Consider the following 20,133-nt stretch of genomic DNA (forward strand, 5'->3'; position numbering starts at 1 on the left):
GTCAGGCCCTTTGTCCACCTGGATGGTGACCTTGACTTCAGGTGGGGATGGCAGTGGAAGCAAAGCCCCACTGCAGACCTAGTGATCCTGTGATCTTATTGCTAGTGATCCTATAATCTCATTGCTAATGATCCCGTGATCTTATTGCTAGTGATCCTGCCATCTCAATGCTAGGGATCCTGCAATCTCATTGCGAGTGATACTGTGATCTCATTGCTTTTACAGCTCCATTTTTTCTCTATCCCAATTAACTATGAACCATTCCGAAGCTCTGCAATGATACAATAAGGAATCATTACATTACTTAAATTTATGTTCTGAAGCCAGAGTTGGTGCTCATTTTATATAATCCTGGCACTTGGGAGGCTGAGGCAGGAGGATTTTTGAGGGTTTGAGGCCATCCTGGGCTACAAAGTGAGGTCTTGTCTCAAAACACAAGAAAACAAAACAACAAACCCAAACAAACAAACAACCCAACCCCCCAATCCAGCCCCCCCCCCCATAGCACTTACCTGTACTGTTGGAGCTCTGCCCTCCCTTAGGCCCATGTGAAGAAACCCCAGTGTGGGGAGGTTGCTCGAGTCATTTTGGACTTTTTCAACCTTAGGAGAATTAAGATGCTTGATTTCCAGCAACCCCGCAGTATATTGTCAACAATGAGATCTCTGTATGTTGTTTAATGTGACCAAGTGACAGAACTTTAAAGCTTAGGCCTTTTCAGGGATGACATAGAAATTAACTCCATTCCTTGAAGGACCCTCATTACAGTCACCTTCTCATTGCTGAGACGAAGCACCTGATCAATAGCAGCTGATGGGAGAGAAATTACTATTTTGGCTTACACACCCACGGGGAAGCTTCATGGTGGCAGGGGAAATCACCATGGCAGGAGCAGAGGCTGGGCATCACCTCTGCCACAGCAGGTGGACAACAGCAGAAGAGTGAACGTAACTCTGGCAAAGGGAAGCTGGCTAGAACACCCCTAGGCCTGCCCCCAACACCACATCTCCTCCAGCAAGGCTCCACCTCCCAAGCTGCCATCAGCAGGGAACCAAGCATTCAAAACACATTAAGCCTCGTGGAGCATCGGTACGGACAGGAGTTCTATGGGTGTAGGGGTGAAGTGGTCAGACTTGAAGGGGGTGTGCCGGGGGTGAGCCCAGGGCCTCATAGTGCCAGACAAGAGACTTCCACTGACCTGCATCAGCCCTGGAGAGTTACCTGAACCCCTTCATGTTTTTTTTCTAGGGGTATGTGTGTGGGGGGGGGGAGTCGTATGTGTGACATGTGTATGATGATGCACATGTGTGATATACATGACTGCAGAAGTCAGTGGAAAATGTTAGGTATCGTCTATCGCTCTTCTGTTGTATCCTTGAGATGGAATCTCTTACAACCCAAACCTGATATATATATGTATGTATGTATATATATATATATATATATATATATATGTTGTCAGATTGGCTGACCATTAAGTCCCAGTGATTCCTAGTCTCCACCCCTACTGCTGGGGTCACATGAGTGCACTGCCACACCCAGCTGTGCATGTGTGGGTGCTGAGGAGAAATCTCAGGTCCTCTCATGCCTCACACTTGCACAGGAAGCACCATCTCCTACCAATCCATCTCCCCAACCCCCCCACTGGGGAGTTCTACAGTGAGTTTGTAGGGCACGATTTGTCCATATGTCTTGTCTATAAGTCCAGTGGACTAAAATTTCTTTGAAGGTCATTTTTGCAAGATTCCCCTCAATTTGGTCTCAAGCTCAATATTTTTGGCTAGGTGTAGGCAAGACCATGTGGGCAAATGATGGCACACTCTACTGCCACTGGAGATGAGTGTGGTCATCTGCTAAGGTGTGTCTTCTGTATTTCCCCATTGCAAACATACCTGTTCAGCTTCGAAATCAATACCTAACATGCAGAAAATTGAGTGTCCTGCTCTCCCATGGCCTCGCACCAAGTGTCTGTGGCATTCACTGCTAACTCATTATGTGAGCTGTTTTCCAAGTCTGTAGACCATTGTGTCTGTGTTTAGTTGGCATGTCTTTGCTCCATATACTGCCACCCATCACTGTCACCATTCCTGCTAATGCTAAGCCAGAACCGGGGTTGGGTCCTTCTTTTCTTCCTTCCTTCCTTCCTTCCTTCCTTCCTTCCTTCCTTCCTTCCTTCCTTCCTTCCTTCCTCCCTCCCTCCCTCCCTCCCTCCCTCCCTCCCTCCCTCCCTCCCTCCCTCCCTCCCTCCCTCCTTTCTTTCGTTCTTTCTTTCTTTCTTTCTTTCTTTCTTTCTTTCTTTCTTTCTTTCTTTCTTTTTTGTTTTCCTAAGGTAGGGTCTTACTCTATCTCAGGCTGACCTGGAATTCACTATGTAATCTCAGGGTGGCCTAGAACTCACGGCTTCCACGCCCAGCTAGGTTTGGGTCCTTCAAGCTGGCTCAGGTGCTCAGGTGCTCAGATGTGCTGGCATCTCTCTCTTTGCTTCTGAGCACTTTCCCACTTAGATGTTTCAGATTCCACTTTGCACTCTCCCCTGTCTGAGATTAGCCATTTCTCCAAGGAGCCAACACAGCTTGCCTATAAGCTAATTAGCTGTGATAAAGTCTGGTCCAGCCTTTGCGGAGCAAAATTCCATGGGCACTAAATGGACTAGAATTGACTGTTCAAAGCACACACCTCCACAAGGTAACAAGGCAGCTCCAAGCCCTGGCTTGATCAATGGCACTTCTAGAAATGGATCTTAGAGATGAGCTGTCCCGTCATGTCTTTCTTCTACAGGGAAAAGGGGAGGGAAGGGGCACTTAAATTCCTCGCTCAGTCAAATTCTTCCCAGGCTAGGACAGCACCTTAATGATGGCAGCTGGAAGCTGCTGGATTGGGGAAGAAGGACAGCTCTGCAGGTGGGCAGAACAGAGTCTTGCTTTATTGGGCTCATTTGGAAAAGGGTAATTCGCTTCTAAATTATTCATCAAGATCAGAGCAGCTGGTGGCTGGCCACACGTTGTGTGTTTTATGTAAGTTTTATTAACTGCGATTTCCCGTGGCCTTGGCTAGTGGAGCTGGCTGGGCAGCTGGTGACCATGGTCTACAGGGGTTCATCTAAGTTCACCAGGAGTTGGGGGGTGATCAGTCACTGCTAGACATCCTAGGGAATTCAGAGCACCTCAGTTCTGCAGCCTTGTCATCAGGGTGGAGAAATTTGTTGTTATTTCTTTAAAAAACAATTTTGTTTGAAGCCGGGCATGGTGGCACACGCCTTTAATCCCAGCACTCGGGAGGCAGAGGTAGGAGGATTGCTGTGAGTTCGAGGTCAGCCTGAGACTACATAGTTAATTCTAGGTCAGCCTGGGCTAGAGTGAGACCCCTCCATGAAAAACCAAAAAAAAAAAAAAAATTATTTGAGAGAAAGAAAGAATCTTGCAACTTTCTAAGCTTCCTGAGACCTAAGAGTTCCCATCCTCCCTTCATATATATATATATATATATATATATATATATATATATATATATATATATATATATGGGATAGAGATAGATAGGTGGAGAGAGAGAGAGAGAGAGAGAGAAAGAGAGAGAGAATATATGCACCAGGGCCTCCAGCCACTGCAAACGAACTTCAGACACATATGCCAACTTGTGCTTCTGGCTTATGTGGGTCCTGGGGAATTAAATCTGGTCCTTAGGCATTGCAGGCAAGCAACACCTTCTCACCTCCACTTTCAGGAAGCATGGTGGGTGCCACCTGTGCCCCTCCGGGTTGTTCCTTTTGTGCACTCCTTGTGTATAGGCTGTGAAAGAATTTCTGGCATGCACCTTATAGGATGTAATGCTCTGACCTGGTTTCTTTCATTTTCCCGAGAAGCCACAATGTTGGGGCCAGAGAGGGTGGGAGCCATGAGTCCTGAGCTTTTGCTGTAGCACTGACGACACACACGCCTCTAGGGCTGTCACTGGCATTTGGGCTCAGTTTTCTTGCCTGTGAAATCGGCAGAAGTTTGGAGTGGTTTCTTCTACTCAGTCAATTGGTCTTCATGGGATCTTCACGGGGACTTTAGGCCTGGAGAGATGGCTTAACAGTTAAGGCACTTGCCTGCAAAGCCTAAGGACTCAGGTTCAATTCCCCAGAATCCACATAAGCCCGATGCGCAAGACAGTGCATGTGTCTGGAGTTTGTTTGCAGTGGCTAGAGGCCCTGGTATACCCATTCTCTCTCTATCTGTCCCTCCCTCTCACAAATAAATAAGTAAAATAAAACTATTTAAAAATGTCCCTTTTACAAAAAGTCACCACATTACTGGCGTGGTTGAAACTGGCCTAGATATCTGCTAGGTCTCACCTTCTGGTCCAGCTGGTCAGGTGTTATGTCCACACAGGCCTGGACATGAGATGTGTCATCCCCTCATTAGCTCTGTGATCTGGAGCAAGCGACTTGACTTCACCAACTCCCAGTTTCATTATCTGTAAACCTGGGGTGCCAGGAACGCCTGACTTTAGGGTTGCTGGTAGGAGAAGTAAGCAGGCTCAAATGTGCAAGGTGGTCGTAGCGGGGTCCCTGCCCGGGTGCACGGACGCAGGTCGGGAGGGAGCGTCTCCTTTGTCTTCTGACTCCAAGACCCTTGGCTCCTCCAGTGGGTGCAGACTCATGCTTTGCATATGTCGGTGGTGGCATTTTGTCAGAATGCAGCTGGTTTTGAGAAATTCTGTGCATCCTTTTAAAACTCTGTGCACTTCTCAAGGGGGCGCCCACAGCTGGTGTTCTTTTGCAGGGGCTGGAGGCCCTGGCTCGCTCATTGTCTCTCTCTCTCTCTACCTGCCTATTTCTCTACCTCTTTCTTTCTCTGGCTCTTTCAAATAAATAAAAGTATAATACTTAAAAACAAACAAACAAACAAACAAACAAACAAACAAACCTCTTTGCGCTCCTATCAGAACATCTGGAAAAAGAATTTTCTTCACAGATGGAGAAAGAACAGTCTCCAAGCTGAGATTAAGCACACAGTGAAAGTCACATGGCCCCAAGGCACACACAGTGTGAGGGAGTGGGAAGGAAGGTGTGGTGTTGAACTTGGAGATAAACTTCCTTAGTCACTGTTTGTGGGGTACTCAGGTGTGTATGTCCACCCTCTCCACCGATTCTGCTGATACCTGGATCACACCCCTCCCCCAACACTGCATGAGGCAGGGACCACACCTCTGTAGATGCCCTGAACATGGGAGACCTGGGCCATGCTTCCCTGAAGACTGCCTGTGGCAGAGCGGGAGGGGTGTTGGGAGATGATGGGCTTTCCTGGGCTGAGACCTAGGAGGAGGGGGGTCTCTTTCCCCGTGTCTTATTAGCAAAAGGAAGGGACTGGAGCATGAGTGAGAACATTCCAATATCCTGTTTTCTGACCATAATCATTTTCATTTATAATGTAATTATTAATTATTTTCAATCTTCCCTAATGTACTTATATAAGATGGCCTTCTACACACTCACACATGTGCACATACATTATAAGTGAAAAATTATTATTTAAATAAGACATGTGAAATTGTCAAAAATAAAAAAAAATGGAAAACAAACCACAAACCTTCCTTTGAAGAAGACAAGATATGTGGATTTGAGGAGATGGCTCTGTTGATAAAATGCTTGTTGTGAAGGCACAAGGACCAGAGTTCAGATCCCCTGAACCCATGGAAATGCTGAGCATGGTGGGGAAGGTGGGGACAGGAGAAGCCCTGGGGCTTGCTGGGTGGACTGGCTGAATTGGTAGCTCTGGGTTCAGTGACAGACCCTGTCTCAAAGAATAAGGAAGAGAGTGACTGAGGAAGACCCCTGACTTGACCTGTGGCTTCCCCATGTGCCCAGGTATGCACACCCCCATACATACACATGCCCCAAATAAAAGGCGCCTGAGCAGTCCCTCTCTGGGGCCCGTGCGCGATGCACTGGGTTCCGTTGGGTTAGAGGACTCGAGTGAAGCGTCTCCCATGTGTGAAACTCTGCGGAAGCTGGACTTCTCAGGGACGGTGATCATAGCAAACAGGAAGTAAAAGGGAGAGCCACAGGTGTCCTGACGCCAGTTTCATTTTGCTCAGAGTTTGAGGTCTGTTGCGTGAGGCAGCTGTCACCTTGGTTGAACAGGTGACTGGTTCAGGAATGAGAGAATGAGTTTCCTACACCCTCCTGGGCTCAGTCACCAGCCCACAACGTGGCTCCCCATCCCGTGCACAGGCCAGGTCAGAGGAAGGGTGGTTAGGTCCACGCTAGAGTGACAGAGGGTTGGAACGTTGACATTTCTACCCAGTAGGGCAGGAGAGGTCGTGGGCACGGAGTGTTTGAGTCGGTCAACAGGCATGTTGTCTTGGGTAGGGAGAATTCAAATCTATCTCTTCCCTCAGGAGCCAGACCTTAACGTTTAGCCCTGTCAGCTCCCTTATCATGTCAGCTTGTAATATTCGCAAACTGTTGTTGGAGGGGCCCATCCATCAGGGTGTAGGGTGATCATGTCACCGGGAGCATGTCGCTGGGCTTTACAGCATCTCAGAACTTTCATGCACTTCTCTTGAGCCTGAACCACCTGGTGGGGCAAAGCTTGCAACAAGCGAGTGAGGCAGAGGTAAAAGGTAACCCGGACAGCAAACAGCAGCCACGGGATTGACTGGCTCCACCGGTGGGAAGCACAGTGCTTGCTCGGCCTCACCTTACCTGTTTTCTCTCCCAGCCCCATGCCTACGGGCTAAAGTAAGAGGGCAAAGCAGACAATGAGCCCCTTGGTGACCCCACAGAGTTGTGGGAAGCAGTGGTTACATGAAATGTACGTTCCGTGGTAGGCTTTGTGGGCCCTGGTGAAAGGAACGTGCCCTACATTCCTGTGGGCCTTGGAATCCCAAGGGGCTGGACATGGAATGGAAGTCAGAAGCAGACATCATTCTCCTTCTGTCCGCAAGTCTCTCTTTTTTTTTTGAGGTAGGGTCTCACTCTAGCCCAGGCTGACCTGGAATTCACTATGGAGTCTCAGGGTGGCCTCGAACTCATGGTGATCCTCCTATCTCTGCCTCCTGAGTCCTGGGATTAAAGGCCACAATTCTTATTTCCAGGCTATCTAGGCACGGCGATACGTACTCTGGCTGATGGGAGTTGCACCCCATCTACTGGCCTGACCTTATCCATCTCTCAGGAACGAGAGGCATCCACCAGCTAACGCTTGTGCCGAGTGAGCGAGCAGTTACGTGTTGAAAGCAATAAGAGTTGTGACGGAAGATCCTGTGGAGTGATTACCACTGAAGGGAAGATGGCTTCAGATGCCTGTGCAGCAAGTTGAATAGTAATAGTATTGAAAAATGATGCGAGTTAGAGCCAGGCAGAATCCATGATCCTATAAGCTGAAAGATCACTAAACTTTTTTTCCCTCCTTTTGACCTCATAGATAGCATTGACCAGTCAGGCTCGGCACTGCCTACCTGGGCCATCGTTCTGCTTGCCGTCTCCTTTTCTTTGCTCTTGGTCCTGATAATTGTTCTGGTGGTAATTTTCTGCTGCTGCTGTGTCTCCGAGAGAGAGAAAAAAGGTAATTTTTCTTTATAAATATATATATATATATATATATATATATATATATAAACATATATATATATACACACACACACACATATATATGTATAGATATGTAGTTACAAAACTATATATATACAAAACTATATATATATGCAAAACTATATATATATAAATATATATAATATATATAAATATATATATATAAGTATATATATATAAATATATATATAATATTTAGTTTTGAATTTTTGGTATAACCCATGAAGTGAATGATTCACTGGCTCCTTTGAAGATCCGTTCATGAGCCAGCCATCCCCTAGGAGCTACTGGCAGTTAATGGTTGCCGGGAACAGGAAACCGTTGTTTTTTACTGCTATATCTCTATGAGTACAGTACATGAGGACATGAAGACGGGATTCAGTGAGAGCGGGAGGGGAACAAGAGGACAATGGGAGGGGTCTTAGAATGTATGAAATTAGCCGGACGTGGTGGTGCATGCCTTTAATCCCAGCACTCGGGAGGCAGAGGTAGGAGGATTGCTGTGAGTTCAAGGCCACCCTGAGAGTACATAGTGAATTCCAGGTCAGCCTGGACCAGAGTGAGACCCTACCTCGAAAAACCAAAAACAAAACAAAACAAAAAAAGAATGTATGAAATTGTCAGTGAATAAATCACAAAAAGACACATGATGTTGCATAACACCAGGGAGGAAGGCTGTCATCAAAGAGCCGCGGGCAGGGAACCAGGCACACCGTCGGTGGGAATGTCAATAGGGACAGTCGTCATGGCAAAAACTACTGTGTAGGCTTCTCAGAGAGCTGAAAATAGAACGAACATGTGATCCAGCTGGGTAAGTGCCCTAAGAGTAGTATTCTTCAGAATGTCGAATATAGTCCCATAGTCACTGCAGTCTTGTTTGTAAGAGCCAAAACATGCAAACAGTCTAAGTGTCCAAGAGATGGATGCATAAAGGAACTTCTCTCCCTCCCCCCCTCTCTCTCAACACACACACACACACACACACACACACGGGAGCTACTATTCAGTCTTTTTTTAAAAAAATTTTTTTCATTTATTTTTATTTACTTATTTGAGAGCAACAGACAGCGAGAGAAAGAGGCAGAGAGAGAGAGAGTGAGAGAATGGGCGCACCAGGGCCTCCAACCACTGCAAACAAACTCCAGACATGTGCGCCTCCTTGTGCATCTGGCTAATGTGTGTCCTGGGGAATCCAGCCTCGAACCGGGGTCCTTAGGCTTCATAGGCAAGCGCTTAACCGCTAAGCCATCTCTCCAGCCCTCTCTCTCTCTTTTTAAAAAATATTTATTTATTCATTTATTTGAGAGAGAGATAGACAGTATGGGTGCTCCAGGGCCTCCTGCCACTGCAAATGAACTCCAGATGCATGCACCACTTCATGCACCTGGATTTACGTGGGTACTGGGGAATTGAATCCAGGCTTTGCAAGCAAATGTCTTAAACTGTTAAGCCATCTCACCAACCTGAAGGAATATCTTTCTTAGGGGCCTGGAGATCCCTTATAGAGACTAAAATCACCCCACTTTTGAAGAAGAAGTGATGGAGTGATGCCTTTCTCACTCAAACCATTGATTATGTGATGTGGGTCCTTCTTTCCAAGGACACAGAGCTAGTGTAATGTGTCCTAACATTGGTGGCTCGTTGCTATAATCCCAGCTCTGGAGAGGTTGAGACAGACAAACCATCATGAATTCAAGGCCAGTCTGGTCTATGTTGTGAATTCAGGACAATCTGGGATACAACATGAGATCCTGTCCCCGCCCCCAGAAAAAAAAGAAAACTTGTAATCAGTTTTCTATAATAATACTTATCTAAGCATATTAAAGGGCTCTTTCCCATTTTGGGACATTTTAAGTATTTCCTGCAGGTGAATGGTGAAGTTAGGAAGGAAAATAAAGCCTCCATCAGTGAGACAATCAGGTGTTAACAGAAACGGTTGTAGACTTTTGAATGGGTTCTTCTCAGACGCTCCCAGCTGAGTGAGAGCAATGAGGCTGGGCCCAGAGCGAGGTGGAATTGTCATGGAGCTGGATAGCTTGTGACTTGAGAGCCCAAGGAGGCTTTGTCACGTGACAGCCCAGCACTTTCTAAGTGCCAAATCTCTGTCTATCACTGTCTTTTTCTCACTGATTTGAATATTTTCTACAGTTGAGTTATTTTTTTTTTTTTCCTAAGAGCAGAGATCTAATGTTTGGGTGCATGTCACTTTACTTGCATTTTAAGTTTTATTAGCACGCGCTGGCGGATCCCGTGAGCACTACGTGTGTGTAGCGGGCTTGATGCACGGAATGTCTTTCTTTGTGAGACATTCAACGACAATTGCATGGCCCACCCTTAACTAGGGTAATGTGGTAGCCTTAGTCCCTCCCTGGATGCTTGTGATTGGGGGGGTGGTGTTAATTTTGTGCTACAATTTTATGGCTTGGGGGAAAAAAAGTCAAAATAAAGTCCAGGTGACCTAGGTGAGATGGGAACTAGATCTAACCTGGGGATTATTTCACAAGCCACAGATACGTGACTCAAGTGAACTACACTGGGTTTTTTAATGAAAACTGTTGAAATGACTTCAGTTTTATTGTGAAGGCACTGTGGAGTGACCACTGCCGTCAGGTTGTCATTTTCCACAGCAGCTCTGGCAGACTAGGTGGGAAGTTCTGGTGGTTTCTGCTTTCCTTGGGTTTGTATATGCTCCACACCAGCCTTGAAAGATTCGTTGGTGGGAGTTGACTCACTCAGTGTTTGCATGGTGGGGAGAGGGGCGATGCTTAGATTATTTGCCTACAAAAATGAGAATAAATGCCACCCCATAGATTTGTTGTGAGAATTTGAAAAGCAATAATTGAATATTTTTCAACTGAGCATGGTAGCTCATGCCTGTAAGTCCCAGCACTTGGGAAACTGAGACAGAGGGCTGCTGCAAGTATGAAGTCAGCCTGGCCTACACAGTGAGTTCCAGGCCAGGCTTGGTTACATAGCAAGACCTTGCTGCAGAAATTCTATGATCCACTGTAGATTTAGCCTTTGATATGAAAAGCCCAGCCAGAGTGGGCTGATTTCCCTCCTTGTTTGCAGGAAATGAACAGAAACCTGCCACCACTAACTTACAGTGTTTCCCACTCCAGTTATGGTTACAGTGAAATTAGACACCTTAGCATAAATACAAGAACCAATGGGCTTCTGAATTTTTCTATTATGATGAGTTCAATGCTTAAAAACGATTAAACATCATTTCCCTCTCCACAAGGTGTTTTTTTGTTTTTTGATACTCTGTTGGTACCTGGAGAATCTCTGTGTGCCTCAGGCTCATTGAGAGATGGCTAGGGATGGCTGAGGGTCCTGTTCAGCCTGCCTGGGTTTCATGGGGCAGCAGTGTATAGAGAGGGAACAATAGTCGCCCCTCAGCCCTGCTCCATGGGACCCACCACTGGAGGATGTAAATGGAGGGAGACCCAAATCTCTTCCAATGCAGATTAAATTCTTTCTGAGGTTCAGTTTGAGAAGTAAATCAGGAGATATGATTAGAATCAAAAATAAGTGAGAGAATTTTTTAAAAAAACGGATTTTTTTTTTTCTAGATTTCAGAAGGTTTGGGTCTGTAAAGGGTATCATGAAGATCACCAGCTTGCCATACAGACTCGGCTCCCTTGGTCTGTGGCTTGTGACATCTTCAAATTTCAGATTCCCTCTAGTCTCAGAATCCAATGATTGGAAATATTAGGAATGTAATAGCAGCTTCCATTTGGTACCTGTGGAGTTACTTGAAAATGTGTCTTAGAATTGAAGAAACAGGGCACGTTACTATAACAGTGTCTATCCTGTTAACATATGGGTCACTCGTGTCCCTTCTGGGCTGGTGTCATTAAATGAGACAGTCCTTGTGCAGTTTTGGTACGTTGTGCGCGGTGACAACCTTGGTGACCAAGAGCCCTTCTTGGTGAATGGATCCTGACAGTTTTGCCAAGCAAATTCAACATTCATTAGGTCCTTACTGGGCATCTACTATCTTTCAAGTACCCAGGGATTATTTATTCTTCTGACAGTTAATAATAAGTCCTTACTCCCTTGGGAGCCATTTGGTAATTTGGTTCAAGGTCACTTTCCATACTTATTCAGTCAGAATTGCTCACATGAGTTCTATTAGAATCAAGCAGCCGATGAAAATCAATAAGATTTTATTTTTAGAATCACTATCTGATTGTTCTAATGGGATTTTCTTCTTTTGCAGAGTCTAGTTATCAAAATGAAATAAGGTAAGTCTGAAACGCATCGGCTCTTTGCACAACCAGCCACAGCAGCCCACAGGCATGTAGCTGTGTGTTTTAGGAGTCGTTACTCAAATGCTGAAAAGAGACAATCTAAAAAACACACATGCCAACCACCAACCCATACATAGATCCACGTTTTCTGACGCATAGTACTGAAGACCCCGGCGGAGGTGGGCTGAACCCTGCATTTGTCTTGCCCTGGCTCTCCCGGGAGATGGAGATTTTCTTAGCGCTTGGCATTTGCAGCTCCTCCACAAGGGGGCACTGTGCACCGTGACTGTTATCTCTTCCCGCTTTGCGTCAAGGCAAAGGACAGGGGCTGGAGTTCTATTGGGACTGGGGCGGGGCCAGTGGAGCACCCGAAACCAAGCCAGAGAGATGCCCATAAATAAGACAAGAAGCACTATCCATCCAGGCTTCTTGCTCCCGCAAGTGGGAAAGTAGGAATGAAAAATTCCTCTCATGCCCACGGCTAGAAGCAGCAGCAAGCACTTTAAAAAAATATTTATTTATTTATTAGGGAGGAAGGGAAGGAGAGAGAGAGAGAACAGATGCAGGTGCCACCACGTGCATCTGGCTTACGTGGGACCTCAAGAATCAAACCTGGATCCTTAGGCTTCGCAGGCATGCCCTTAACCGCTAAGCCATCTCTCCAGCCCAGCAGCAAGCACTTTTAAGGTAACTAAGTGGAGGACTCCGTCTGCAGCAGCCAGTGTGAACCTCGACCATACTTCCACAGGCGCAAACACACCCAGGCAGGGAGTGATTTCAGACAGCCACACTTAATTGTCAGCGTTATTGGATAACACTGCAGTTTGAGTGCTGAGATGTTAACATCCCTTTGGCTGCATACCTTAGCGGGGATAAATGTGCACAATTACCGAGTAACAGGCTCTGCCCATGCGCCCCCCTCTGGCCCTGGTAAGAGAGGGTTCTGAGACAGTCAGCTGCATTGAGAGCATGCTATGTAACTAGGTCTGGAAGCAGCCCTTGGGGACCCGGCTTGGTGAGGGTGAAGAGGAATGAAAGTGGTCCTGGTATTGTTCTAGCAGTTCTCTTGATCTGGGTAACCAGCCAGGTCCCACCCTGAGCTCCTTGGCTGGCTTGTTGACTCTGCCAAGACTTTTATTTCAGTGCTTAGGGACTCTTGGGGGGGGGGGGCGGGAATTTCACCACACAGTGAAGGACTTCAGAACTACTTAGGAAAATGGGTGTGAGAGTGTTACCTAAGCTGTAGTGTGATGACAATGTTAGAAAGCATAGCAGGTAAAATCACACATATGCACATGCATGCCCGTGTGCACACATAGTGCTTAATATACACCGCAGGGGCTGTGTTTTTATATGTTTATTATTATTATTATTATTAACAACATGTTTGGTACGGATACATCATGTGTCCCAAGCGACACACCTCCTATAGCAAGATTTCACCTCCCCAAGACTCCACCAACAGGGGGTCAAGTATGAGGCTTTATCACAAACACGTGAGTCTATGGGGGGCGTTTCACATTCACACCACCACACGGACTCTTGCTTTATTTCGTTGGTGTCTCTGAGAGTTGAGTACTCACCAGGGACTGGAGCCCATGGACTCACCACGCTAAGTCTCACGTCTCTCCGTCATGGGAATGTGTGCACGCATGGGTTGTCTGTAACTGCCAAGCACAAGCCAGTGCTGTGGCCATCTGAAGTGAGTTCAGCGCATGCAAAGGCTCTGAGCATGACATTGCAAACCGGTCTCCATTGTTGATTGACATTGGCTTTGTACAATGGTCTCATTCCAGAAAATCTGCAAATGTGAAGGCCAGCCAAGGAGCTCCTGAGACTAAGTTAAAGAGTGGCAAAGAAAACTACGGCTACAGTTCAGATGAAGCAAGGACCGCACGTGAGTAGCAGGTCGGGCAGTTAGGAAGAGCTGGAAAGGAATATTCTGGAAGACAGAAAGGCTAACTGGCCACCAGATTCTTAAGCGGAATAACTCAGCTGTTGGAGGTGATGAGTACTGAGTGATGAGTGCTGGGTGCTGAGTACTGGGATAATTTTTTATGAGAAATTCTAGAATTAGTACTATTCTGGGAGTATGTTTAACAGGAAAGATTCATTTGTCTTTCTAAATCTTAAATGATGTGCAATCAAAGCTGAAGGTTAAAAAAATAATCTTCAGGGAATTTTAGCTAGTATGCTTTTTAAACTTATTATTATTATTATTATTATTATTATTATTACTTTTGTAAGAGAAAACCTCCACTTTGAAGTGTGTGGGGAGGCATCTTAACCCACTGGGGTAACTTCCTCCAAACTTGATCCAGATTCAGTTAAGCTGATACTGGTGATGATTCTGTTCTCGTTCACTCAGACAGGGAGAATGTTGAGGGCTCTACTTGCTTTTTTTTTTTTTTTTTTAAAATTGGTTTATTTTTATTTATTTATTTGAGAAAGACAGAAAGAGAGAGAGAGAGAGAAAGAGAGAGAAAGAATTGGCACACCAGGGCCTCCAGCCACTTTAAACGAACTCCAGATGCATGCACCAGCTTGTACATCTGGCTGTATGCGGGTCCTGGGGAGTTGAGCTTTGAACCGGGGTCCTTAGGCTTCACAGGCAAGCACTTACTTGCTAAGCCATCTCTCCAGCTCTACATTTTCTTTTGAGAGGTTTCTGTGTGGGATCTGATCTCATGTTGACATAGTGGAGTGAAGGCTGCAGGGAATGTCAGAGAAGTAGGGTTCGAAAGGGTGAAGGAGGGCAGGGCGCACGGCCCCCCTGAGTTAGCATCCAGAGAGGAAGAGCCGGCCTGGTACGGTCTCCTGACAAACAAGTTCCCAGTTGGCCAACCAATGCTTGCTGAGGCACCTGAAAGACATTTATTTAAGTTGTTTTCGCACTAGCTTCAGTAGCCACATTCTTTGATTTTTCTCAGGCTGCCTCTCTTGTACCCCTCAACCTCTATGCGTCACATCATAAAAACATCCCACAAGGCAGGGCTTGCTTCCTTTAATAACGCCGCCATCCCTGTTTGGGGGATTTCTCGTGAACATGTCTTCATTAGCACTTTGAGCAGCTTAGCAAGTGGCTTGACTGAAATCATTCCTCAAACAACACCTCTCAGCCTCCCTGTCCTTGTGAGAAAGGGGTTGGTTTTTGAGCCAGTTTTCCATTATTTTTTTTTTTGCACACTTAGAATACAGTTCTAAAATTCTAGAATGACGAGCCTGAGCTACCCAACTTAAAAAAGGAGGAGCAGTTTACTGTGCATCCAGTCCTTTCAAAGGGGTTGGCATCATTGCTTTCGGGCCTGTGGCAAAGCAGGGTCATGGCAGGAAGTGAGTGGTGGAAGCCCCCAGAAAGACAAGGAGGGCCCGGGGTCCCGACACCCCACTGAAGGGCACACCCCTGACCTCATTTCCTCCCATTTGCCTCTGCCTCTTAAAGGGTCTGTCATCTTCTAACATTACCAAGCCTTTTCCACGTGGGCCTTTGGGGGGACATTCTAGATCTAAACTAGATCAACAGTTTTATATCAGGAGTTCTACATAGGCACCAACATGTTTCTTTATTAAGTTTAGCTATTGGAATGTGTGACTTGGTTCTTATTTATTTATTTTTACCATTTCTAACACTAAAACCTTTCTTCTGTTGTAGAGGCGGCTTCTCTCCCTGCTAAGACTGCCGAATTGAGCCTCCCAGAACAATGTAGCAGTAGCCCTCCTCATCAGGTGATCTAGTCTCTTCATCTTTGAACACTTTGCCAGTTTAAAATCCTTACCTTATGGTAGATGCATGTGGTGCGTTCATGGTGACAGAAGGTCTCCTTCCCTCACCTCCGTATGTCAAGCGGTCATTGTTGGCGTTACCTTCTTGCTGCTGTGACAAAACACCAGGCCCAAAGCAGCCGATGGGAGGACAAGAGTTTATCTTGGTTTACAGTCTTGAGGGGAAGCTTCATGATGGCAGGGGAAAGCATGGCATGAGCAGAGGCTGGACGTCACTTCTTGCCACAGCAGGTGGCATATAGCAGCCAAAGAGTGAGCTGGGCTAGCTCTGGCAAGCTGGGGGCTGGTCAACCTCAAGGTCCTCACCTCCTCCAGCAAGGCTTCAACTCCCAAATTGCCACGAGCTGGGGAGCAAGCATTCAAAACACATGAGTTCATGAAGGATGTCGGCCTCAAACCACCACAGCCACCCTGGAAGAAATGGGGCTGAGGCATGGAGTGTGACTTTCTTCTTGTTGCCATGGCTCCAAGACCAGTCTGCTGCTGTGTTTTCTCTCTCTCTCTCTGTGCATGTTTTGGGAGGATGTATCCTGACTGGGGTCATTCTCGCCCGAGTCATCAAAGTCATAGGCAGCACATGTAATTTTCCATTTGTTCTCTTTGGGTCAAGGTCAGCTCTCCTGGCTGTCCAGGGAGCATATAGTATACATTTACCCTAGGATCTCTGGGCCATTGGCTTGTGGAAGGATGCTAGGGGCAGGTCAGAGGACGTGCACTTTGCTGTGCTTGTGGGGCCTGTGGGGGTGAGCTTGAGAGCTACAAAGAGCTGGTGGGATTAGAATTTAGGGGGAGAAATGAAGAGTCTCTGATGATTTAGGAATATAGCCAGAAACACCAGGAGGTAGGAATTGCCACTAACAGACATTGTTGTGGGAAGAATAGTTTTTTGGGAAAAAAGATTTTGTTTGGAGTTTGCTTGCTGTGTCCCTTAAATATCTACATGGAGCGGCAGAATGTGTAGCCAGATGCTTGAGTCTGGAGTTCCAGGCAGACCTGCATGCTGTACACCTCCTTCTTTGCTAGGCTGTGGTCTGGTGGGGATAAATAGCCCTTTCACAGGACTCTTAAAACTGTCAGCCGGGAGCGGTGAGGACATAACACTGGAATCTTTGAACACAGAGTTAACACTGGCTATCATGCACATTCGAATCAGAGTGATTGTGCAGAAATGAAAATGTTTTATATCTGAAATCATATTGGGTAAAGACTACAGCCCCAGCGTCCTTCTCTGACCTGTGCAAGTGTCGCTTCCAGTGAGGCGATTCTGCCTTGGAGTCCCCGTTACAGAGGATGGCGTTCCCTTGTCCCTTTGGGAGAAGCTGGCCTTGTGGGCTGGGTTTCCGAATGCACTCCTGTCAGACGCTCCTAGGTTGGTTCTGCCCAGCGGTGGCCTGTAGTCAATCTTGTTGGTCGTGAGATCCCGGATCATTCCTTCTGGACGTGTTCATTGGATTGAATTTCCATGCAGCTCTGGGTTTGCTTCCTGCTTTTGGGATTCTGCTCCCAGCATGCATCACTCCAGGGATGTGAACCTTGCAGGCCTGGAGGGTGGTGGTGGGGGAGCTCCAATGGACATTGTCATGTAGCAGAAGGACATAAAGGGTGCTGCGGGTGGCCACTTGGAGCCAGGTGGGGAGATACGTGACAGGACTGTGGCATTAAAGAAGGTGGCCTGTGTGACAGATAGTTAGCTCACGGGCTGAGGTCCAGCTACTTCCTCTGGCTGAGTGTTAGGAAAATGGAGAGATCAATTCTTTCCTCACTGGCACATTTGTCTTTGGGTGGGTTTCATCTGGAGCTTGGGGATGACCAGAAGGGACCCACTCTTTGTTATTTTTATTTTTTTTATAAGCACTGGTCTGTTGGCCAACAGCCAGCCGTGGTACGGATGTGGGGGTCCAGGACGTCATCTCTCCATGATGTACACATGGCGTGACGGGCTGTGGGGACGTTGTACCTGACAGCCCCATGGCATGCAGGTTGTGTCACAGGCCACGGCGGTGATTTTACAGGTGGGACCCCAGATCACTGAAGGAACATGGCTGACTCAGGGTCGCCCCATTCCACCTAACTCTAAGCATGCTGTATTAGTTACCTTTGTCACTGTGATGAGATACCTTACCAAAGCTACGGAAGGGAGCGGAGGTTTATTTTGGCTCGTGGTTTGAGGGAACACAGACCATTTTGGCACGGCGGGCATGATGGTGGGAACCTGGTCACGTGTTGTCCCTGGTCAGGAAGCCAAAGAGATGAACCTGGTGCTGCGTTTTTTTTTTTTTTTTTAGTTTTTCCCTGCACAAGAAGTTGGCCTATCAGAGCTCAGGGCTGGTGATTGCAGGCTGTGCTGTTTTGCAGAAAGCCCTCCTTTGGCTCACAGCCTGAAAGCCAACGGTGTAAACTAAGGTGTGAACTGTGAGCCAGCCTGCAGCCAGCCATCTCCCCAGTCTTAGTTGCTGGGGACCTTGTTGGCCTGTGGAGACGCAGGTGCCCACCAATACTGCAGCTCCTGCCCGGTGCTCATGGCCATCGAGGGGCCAAGTCTGGTTCCATACACAGCGTGGTTATGGTCCTTTGGTTGCTGCTCATGCCGACATACTGAGAACCTCTGCTGACCTGGTGACTCACTGGTCCTCAGAAATTTCACTCTTAACTAATGCATGGCTGTTGACTTAACAACAGCTGTCCCAGGCGCTCAGACAATAGCTGTTCGTCACAGTGAAGAAGGTGGGTCTGGGGCGATAGCTCAGTGGATAAAATACTAGCCATACACATCTGAGGACCCAAGTTCAGATCCCCAGGACCCACCTAAATGCTGACTGTGCATAGTGGCCTGCCCATAGTCCCTTCACTCGGGAGGTAGAGGCAGGGAACTCTGAGGCAAGCGGGCTAGCGGCGCTAGTTGAATAGGTCAGCACTGGGTTCAAATGAGAGGCCGTGGAAGTGGTCTACACCTGACACCAACCTTTGGTGTTCACATGCACACAATATGTGCCCATGCACACACACCAGACACACTTATGCATGCATACCCACATACAAATTCACACATACACTCACACATACCACATACACATGCAAAACAAGAGGGGAGAATGTGGTCTGTGCCCAGCAGCATGCCTGCGTTCCAAGACACAGCTCCTTCGCTGCCAATCCAAACCCACTGAAGACAAGACAGTACATTAGACTGGCACACATGAATATCATTGACTCAAGACACCGGCGTGGCTTGGGCCATTCACAAAGATAAGTACTTCCACGTCAGCTCGCCTTTCCCTCCGTGTGGTGTGCAGCATTTGGGCCTGGTTCAAGGGCCCCCTGTTTGGATATGCCCCAAGAGAGGCGGCTGCAGGGGCAAAGCCGCCCATAGGAGTGATCCATGACATTGGGATGTCCACAGTCTTGGTCCTTGGCACCGTCTGGCTCAGAAGGGTTGGGGAGGCATCTAGGCAGCCCTCCTTTCTCAATAACCTGCTGCGGTTCTGACAGTGGCTGCGTTTAGAGACACTTGGTTCCCTTAGAGCCCGATGGGAATGGCAAGCAGGGGGCGGGGCAGCTACAAGGGAAGAGTGACAGGTCACCAAACACCGGCGTGTCTTCCTGGTAACTTCCCCTGACCGCAGGCTGCACAGTCGTGACCTGCTCAGCTTCCCGAGGCCTTCTGATGCTCAGCACACTGGGGAGGGTGGTACTGGACCCCCCCCCCCCCAGGGGGAGGCTGTGAAGGGTTCGCTCCCTCCACCCGGGGTCATCATGTGGACTTTCTGCTAGATCGAAGCGTCCAGCCCTGGGCTCTGTCTGGGCATAGCACCCCAGGAGGCAGGCCGGTTCAGGTTGCCCAGAGGCCCCCTTCTAGCGCCCTGACTTCCGGCCCGTGCCTTTATCTCTGGGCTGTGAGGGTGTCTGCCTGTGTGCCTTCATCCTGGGTCACGTGGTAGGCTGTTAGTTACAGCCTACAGGGAACAGTTACTCTGCAGGAGTCTTGAGTTCGGAAGGGGTAGGAAGCCCCGTTTGCTGGTGCCCAGGCTTCCCTTACCCCTCGCCTGGTCCGAGTCCTTCCAGCTGAGGACCGCGGTGACAGAGTCCGTGCTGCCATGGAGACAGGCAGCAGGAGCTGCCGGGTGCCACTCGTGTCACACCCTGTGTCGCCTCCTGACGGCTTCAGCGTGCAGTCCTCAGCACATGTCAGGCGATCATCCCAGGAGCGGCATCTCAGAGAACTGGCTGGGGCTGGAGGCGCTACCCCACAGGCCAGCCACTGCGGCCACGAGCGACAGGGGAGCAGTGGCTGCCATCGGTCAGGTCCTCAGACGGTGCTGGCTTTAAAATTTTACTAAAAAACTACTATTCTTTTATTATTATTATTAACAACGTATTTCAAATGGGTATGTCATGTGTTGGTAGCTCTTTTTCCTTCATCCCTGCCCCCGTTCCACTGGGGCCCTTCTCAGTGGGGTTGCTGTTTTTTTTTTTTTAATTTTTTATTTATTTGAGAGCGACAGACACAGAGAGAAAGAC

At 47.7% G+C, this 20,133-nt stretch overlaps 1 protein-coding gene across 3 annotated transcripts in view; it reads left to right on the top strand.

Annotated features, from left to right (window-relative positions):
• The window catches only part of Igsf5 (immunoglobulin superfamily member 5), a 40,739-nt gene that overhangs the window by 15,699 nt on the left and 4,907 nt on the right, over positions 1-20,133 (top strand). For all 3 annotated transcript variants that reach the window (XM_045150172.1, XM_004654596.2, XM_045150171.1), the window contains 4 exons: positions 7,413-7,553; positions 11,805-11,829; positions 13,632-13,732; positions 15,488-15,561. In XM_045150172.1, coding sequence (XP_045006107.1) covers positions 7,413-7,553; positions 11,805-11,829; positions 13,632-13,732; positions 15,488-15,561 — 341 coding nt within the window. The remainder of the gene's footprint in view (positions 1-7,412; positions 7,554-11,804; positions 11,830-13,631; positions 13,733-15,487; positions 15,562-20,133) is intronic.

This window comes from Jaculus jaculus, chromosome 5, assembly GCF_020740685.1.
Source record: "Jaculus jaculus isolate mJacJac1 chromosome 5, mJacJac1.mat.Y.cur, whole genome shotgun sequence".
NCBI lineage: Eukaryota > Metazoa > Chordata > Mammalia > Rodentia > Dipodidae > Jaculus > Jaculus jaculus.